The following is a 7,280-nucleotide window of genomic DNA, read 5'->3' on the forward strand; positions in this document are numbered from 1 at the left end:
ATATATATATATCATAAAGATGGCTTTTGTTTTTATGCCAAGTGTGATTCTCACTCACTCACTCTATTCAACATTCAACTTGCTGCCTCCATCAAATCACATTTTAGTTCCAATTCCAATTCCAATTCCAATTCTTTGCTTAATGCTTTGTGGGTCCTCAACACTTGCAAACATCATCAATCACAAACCTTCAGATAAACCCTCAAATCATGATTGTTGTTATAACTTTAGTTAATTCTCTGTGTTCCTTGATTCACCCTCTTCTCCAACATCCATGGCTACACCATGTAAGCTTTTTCTTGCTTGCTTTCTTTCTTTCTTTGAACATCTCTGTCTTTTTATAGACAAAGCTATTGAATCATTGTTTCTTATTATTTAGTGGGGTTTTCATGTTTGGTCTTACTAAGAGCACAATTCCTTTTCTTTTTCTTTTTAATTTGGAAAACTCGTTGCTGATGAACAATGATTGACCCTTGACTATCTTCTTGTGTTCCATTTAATAATCTGTCCTCCATTCTTAAACACTCCCAAATGGCTTTTCTTTCTTTATTACCATTCTTTTAATAAGAAAAGGTGTACTTCCAAGATTAGGGAGGAATAATCTTCTCAGCAAGCCTAGTCTGGTTGGTGAAGCCTTTCTTGATTTATCAAGGGTTTTGTGACCAGCAAATTACCTCTTCCTGACCACACACATACAAAGACTCACAAAGCCTTAATGGGTTGTTTCCTTTGACACATATATGAGATGTCAAAGAGGGTTCTTGGTTGTATGCACTTTTACTTGTTAAAGTCGACTTCTTTCTTTTTGGTGGGTTTAACTAATTGGTGTTTTAAGCATTTGAGTTGAATTTTGGAAAACTAAAATGAATCTTGATTGATTCATGATGTTACCAAATCCTCATTTGATTGATGATAATCTTAGTTTGTCAATGATGATTTTGTCCTTGCGGCTTTTTATCAAAATCAACATCCTTACACAATATCATGTTCTTGGGTACATAATTTTACCCAAAATGGAAGGTCATTCTTTCTACTCCAACATTATATAAACCAAACCACTGTATCCCACCTTTGGTATGTATACATGCAACATCTCTACCCTAACATTCATAGATTTGCTTGGGTTGGGGAATGAAGTCTTTGTGTACCACCATTCCGTTCGTTTATTTTGGTGACTTGAACCTTTGACCTTCTCGTTGACCCTTTATTTGAAGACAAGAAGTCAAATGTTCTTTACTATTTTGGAGCATGATGATCTTCTTTATACTTATGTCAACTCCTGCATAACTTAAAACATGTCAGAAATGGCTCCTAAATGCGTTAAATTTAGCAACTATTTGACCACTTAAGATTTATTTGTCTCTCTGAAATGTACATTTCTAATCCTAGTTTTGGTTACCTTGGATCTCCGTTCAGTTGTTTTATTTTGATCGCGATTATTTACAGGTTCACCAAGGAAAAACAAGGGTCACTTGGATGGTAAATCAACTCAGTCATATGGACCATGTTACCATTGGCATCTCCACATCAAGCTGCTGGTTCACTGTATTATTCTGCTTTTGTTGTCGAGCCACTGTTATTCTGACAACAAGCCTGATGTTGAAGGTACATTTTTAGCCTCTTTAAAATCCATATGTTTAGAAACTCCATCTTTTGACGTCTATTGGCAAGAAAACCGGTTTGGAATTGCTCCCTGAAATCACTAGATCAAGTTCCCTTAAGGGCCACCGTAGGATTTGTCTATCTGTTAACTTAACTTCAGGGTCCATGGCATTAGTCGAGGTGCATGTAAGCTGGCCCAAACACCCGTGGTTGTAAAAAAACCGTCCGGGTATAACCTGGGATCCTTTGGTCGTATGTTTCAACCTTGGGACCTATTAAGCGGTTTCCATGGTTTACTCATTCAACCAAAAAGCCTTTTTGTTATCATGAGCATGTTACTTGCGTTTTCCATGTTCGATATCAGCAACATTTACAACAGAAAAACATATGTTATTTTAAACAATGTGATGTTTTTTTTCCAGGCGAAGCTTTAATCGAACTTCTAAAAGCTCTAAATGACACCGATGGGATAATCACAGATTGGAATGACTTCTTGGTTAGCCCTTGCTATAGTTGGTCACATGTTATCTGTGATCATAAATCCGGAAATGTCATATCCTTGTAAGTTTATCGTTATTTTTCTTGAAAAAAGGTTATTCCTTTATGAACAAAATGTCATTGGATTTGATTATGAAAATTACCCCCGATAATCCTATAAAGACAAGGTCAATATATTTAGTTGATAAAATTTTATTTAATTCATCTTTTTATTCTCTCTCCTTAATAAAGTTATGATGTGGTTTCACGTAATTGGTGGTATAAAAGGGTGCACATAGAAACTCTTCTCACTGACCGTAGACCCTACCCAATATGTAAGTTACTGGGTTGGGTTGGTTTGGTTTGGTTTGGTCTGGTCTGGTCTGGTCTGGCCATCTTTTAAATATGGTTAGGTAGTTTAGTCATAAAGCTAACCATAGGGGTTTTGATTGCAGGAGCTTGGGTTCGATCGGATTTTCAGGGACGCTCTCACGTTCGATAACCAAACTGAAGTTTTTGACCAACTTGTAAGTTTGGTACCTGATTAAAAATCATATATGTGTAGCACTTTAGCGTTTGGCTACAAAAATGAATTTCTAAATAATACTACACCCATAGAACAAAAGTCCAAATTTGACTTTTAAGGTGTCAAATGAGCTACCGTTCAACTTTAGAAATGTTTCTAACGTCTACAAAAATTGATGATTACATTTTTGTTATCTCCAAACTTATTGGATAGAAACAGCTTGGAGATAAAAGAATTAGAAAATTGTATGCTAAATTTTGAGTATAAACCCCCCAGGTTTAAAGTCAAAATTTGACTTCAAAATCCTCATTTTAGAAAAGCTGTTGGAGATGTTCCAAATATCCAAACTAATAAATTTTTCTAAATTTCTTAAAGATGAGCAAAGGGTTCGTTTATTTGTAGTCACGGAGTATAACCATTCTGACAAAATATTTAGTTGTAACGGTTAATATATATATATATATATATATTTTGTAACAGTGTCTGGACTACTTAAATCTTTATTTGCCTAGTTGAGGTTATCTCTGTATGATTCAGACTTATATACAATGTGACCGATTTATAGTGATATTCATAATTTCACGTTTTATGCAGGGATTTGCATGATAATAATTTATCGGGTGAATTACCCGATTACGTTAGTAGCTTGGTGAATTTGCAAAATCTGAATCTTTCACGAAATAAGTTTAGTGGCTCTATTCCCACCTCTTGGGATCAACTCTCCAACCTCAAATATCTGTAAGATTTAATTTCTTCCAAAATGTTGTTATTCACATCTAATTAAGCTTATATAGCTTTATGAATGTCTCCATTACGTACTTAATAGTCATGATTTGACTTTTGAAAGTCAAACAATTTATTTGAATCTAACATTAGACCATATTGTATTCTATTTGCATTTTGCAGGGATCTATCTTCCAACAACCTAAGAGGAAAAATTCCTGAAAAATTATTCTTGGCTCGGGTATTCAAGTATGCAATCCTGTTTGTTTTACGTTAAGAAATCATACATCTATCTACATTTAAGCCAAAATTACTTTTCTGCATATTAATATTATTACATATAGTTTAGACTTTAGAAGAATAATCAAATTGTTTTATTCAGCTTTACGGGAACATCTCTCGATTGTGGCACCACGCTGCAACAACATTGTGTTTCGAGTCCCTCTATTTCAAGTCCGTTTTCTTCCTTAAACTTACACTGATCATGGTTTTGGAAGCTCATTTTTATCTTCCATTCAAATCGGGTTTTTGACTTGTTCATAGGTTCTCCTAATAAGTCGAAACTAAAGTTGGTTACTATCGGCGCGACCTGTGGGGCCCTCGTGCTTTTGTTGTTTGGTGCCATCTTTTTACACCGATTCAACCTTAAGCGGAAGCTTAACCGTGATTTGTATGTTGACGTAGAAGGTAAGTTGCTCTTGTCATTTTCTTTGGATCCTCGCTTGATAAATTGATGTTCGAACTTAAAAATTTCCGAATTCAAAATTGCATACAACTATTCCTTTTATGTCAAAAGATCAACTATTTTAATGTAACAAAGATTTTTTTTTCCAATCAATACAACAAAGAATGTTTCATATTTACTACATATTTTTAGCCAACAATATGTTGATCTTGTAATATTTAATGACATGGATGTCAAGTTTACTGTCCCTTTCGTTGTAATCTTTTCTTAAACGGGTATGCACATTATAATATATTACAAAATTAGCAGGTTTTCAGCAAAAAAAAACTTTGTTATATCGTTTGTAAAAAATAAATTATTTTGGGACATCACTACCAAACAGGACAACATTTCCGGTGGATATAGCCGCCGGAAATGTTGGCGCCGGTGATTAATTTCCGGCGGATTTTCCTTCCGGTGGATTCCGGCCCCCAGAAAATTCCCACCGGTTTATTTAAAAAATCTTGATTAAATTAATAAAATATTTAAGTTTTTTTTAAAAAAAATTGGGTTAAGTTACTGGCGGATATATATCTGTCAGAAATTCGCCGGTAACTTTATTCGTAGGAAAAAACTAATTTAAAAAAATTGTTTTTAAAAAAATTATATATATTTCTTTAAATATTACCGGCGGATATATCCATCGGAAATCCACAAGCAATGTATTTTAATTTTTAATTAATTATTTTTATTCATGAAATATTCTACTTATTTCCCGCGGATATATCCGCTGGTAATCCGCCAGAAATATATAAAACTATTATGTTTAGAACATTTTTACAATAAATATTTAAAATATGTATTTAAAACTTGTAAATCTGTAGAATATTAAAAAAACTAAAAAGACGAAATGCAACTAAATATCATATATTAAACTAAACAACAATTATCCCAACCAATTTAAAGTAGCACACAATTGTAACAAACAAAAAATAAATTGTTCCAAACAAACAAACGATATTCAATTTGGTGGCGGGGGAAATGTTGAGATTGACTGAACTGTCTAACCAAAGCAGTCATATCTTGAAGTTGTTTATCCTGTCGCTCCTCCTTCTACCGTTGTCGCTCCTCCTCCACCATCCATCGGTGTTTATTTTCTTCCTGTAAATCTCTAAGTTCAGTTCTTAAGGCTTCAATTTCCTATAAAATAAATAAAACGTTATAATATTTAATATGAATTATAAACTAAATCGATAAACATCATCAAAGAAAAAGAGGCACATACCCGACTCTCTGAAGACAATTGACCACATTGTGTGTAGTTCCCAGTCAAGACCCAATTGGGATCCTGATTGTACCCAAACTCAAATAGACGATCTTTCTTGCTTTCCCCAACTACCTACTCCCACACACTCGTTATTTATTAAGGGATAGATTGAGGGATCATCGCCGTATCTTTGGGTGAGACTCGTTAAATAGTCATTCTATATTTGGTTTTGAAAAGATTACAAGTCAATTTTGACAGCATGACGGCTGTAAATGGGACGTCTCCAAACAAAACAATAGTGTTACATACAAAAATTATAGCCAAAACAATCTTAACGTTTGCCCAACAAATGGCAAACCAAACTAAATATTGATACGTACGAAATTTCTAACTTAAACAGTCCTAATGTTTGTCCAACAAATGGCAATCCAAACTAGATTTTAATTTAAACGACTTGAATGTTTGCCCAACCTAGATAGATAGTTACGTATCCAATTATATACATTAAAATAGATAGACATACTTACCATGACTTGGCTACACTTAGAGGTCACGAACCCCTCAAAATCTGTAGATGTGGCATCTCCACTCGACCTCTTCTTATGCATATAATCGAACAATTCCACAACGGTCGGTGGCATGCCGTCTTTTGCTTATGTCTACAAAGGTCAAATAATACGAACATGTTAATTATAATATATTAAAAATCAAGCTACTAAAGTAATGGGTTTAAGGTCCTACAAGACGAGCACCATGCTCTGAAAATAGGATCGATCCACCGGTGTGTAGCGCAACTTGGCTATCATGGTTCGCGCACGCCACATCGGAAACGGCCTTCCAATTGTCATTGTTCCAACAATTGACAATCTGGCTCCACACATATGAAGATATCCAGTTGGGAGGAAAGTTCATCAACACACTCATATCCCGATGTGGGTCAATTTCATCGTATTGAGGATATGCATTCCCCTTTGCTTTTTCCCCAGCTTTTTTCCTCGCGGCACTAAAGTTGTCATTATATGGCTTGGCCGACTTTCTTTCCCACGTCTCTAGGATCTGGGCATCCAAAGCCGAATCCCAAGTGTAGTAGCCTTGCACATAAAAGTTTAGTCAATTCTTAGGTTTAAAAAATAGCAAAAATATAACAAGTTGAAAATATACCACGAACTTGGAACCGCTCTCACATTTGGCATCTAACGTCCATTGGAATTTTTTTTCTCAAGTGATCCATGGACCATCAAGTAGCTGTCGGTTGATCTTGGTGATCCTTCGGATCACTCTAGTGTCATTAAAACTATATAAATAATGAATTGAATTAGTATCAATACACAATTATTTTTATCAATTAAAAGATATAAATGTATTTACTCTTTGCCGCATATGCCAATAATCGTCTGCTGTTGCGGAAGAGGCTCCAGAACAGCGCTACCACAACCAGACTCTATCTCCTCTGGGTGTGCCGAAGCACTACTAGAGACTCTAACCGTACCGCGCCTAGGTGTACTGCCACTACCTCGACCGGTAATACGAGTACGTGACATTGTCGATTTTTCTACAAAACAACATTAAAAAATATACAACAATAATTAAAGTATACAATAAAGATTCCACACAATAACAGATGTCGAACAATGGTTTACTAAGATTTCAAAATGGAAATAATAAAGATTTAAAACATCTAGACAAAGTTTACTAAGACTAAAATTAACATGAGAATTTAATCATCTAAGGAGTGATCAAACAAGTCAAGTTCTTCGCCCTCAGAGTGAAGAATTCAAGAGGGATGAACATAATTGGTTTTTCATTATACTGCATCAAGGATTACAAGGAATAAATAGAAAAAGGAATGGAAAGTAATAACGGACATTCCTTAAAAGAATCCTCTAAAAAAAGGAGAGGATTGAAAGCAGCAAAATAAAAGGAAATATAATAGGAAACAAAATAATATACGAAATCCTATATTCCCCCTCAAGATGGAGCATGCAAATTTGCAATGCCAATCTTGCCAAGAAGAAATTGAA

At 34.7% G+C, this 7,280-nt stretch overlaps 1 protein-coding gene across 1 annotated transcript in view; it reads left to right on the forward strand.

Moving 5' to 3' along the window:
• Positions 1-256: 256 nt before the first annotated feature.
• The window catches only part of LOC112504326 (probable LRR receptor-like serine/threonine-protein kinase At5g63710), a 16,635-nt gene continuing 9,611 nt past the window's right edge, over positions 257-7,280 (forward strand). The window contains exons 1-8 of the mRNA XM_025108257.1: positions 257-287; positions 1,447-1,605; positions 2,025-2,163; positions 2,535-2,606; positions 3,200-3,343; positions 3,512-3,577; positions 3,711-3,781; positions 3,872-4,015. Of these exons, the coding sequence (XP_024964025.1) occupies positions 275-287; positions 1,447-1,605; positions 2,025-2,163; positions 2,535-2,606; positions 3,200-3,343; positions 3,512-3,577; positions 3,711-3,781; positions 3,872-4,015 (808 nt within the window). The 5' untranslated portion in view covers positions 257-274. The remainder of the gene's footprint in view (positions 288-1,446; positions 1,606-2,024; positions 2,164-2,534; positions 2,607-3,199; positions 3,344-3,511; positions 3,578-3,710; positions 3,782-3,871; positions 4,016-7,280) is intronic.

This window comes from Cynara cardunculus, unplaced genomic scaffold (genome assembly GCF_001531365.2).
Source record: "Cynara cardunculus var. scolymus isolate 2C unplaced genomic scaffold, CcrdV1 Un_Scaffold_5228, whole genome shotgun sequence".
NCBI classification, from domain to species: domain Eukaryota; kingdom Viridiplantae; phylum Streptophyta; class Magnoliopsida; order Asterales; family Asteraceae; genus Cynara; species Cynara cardunculus.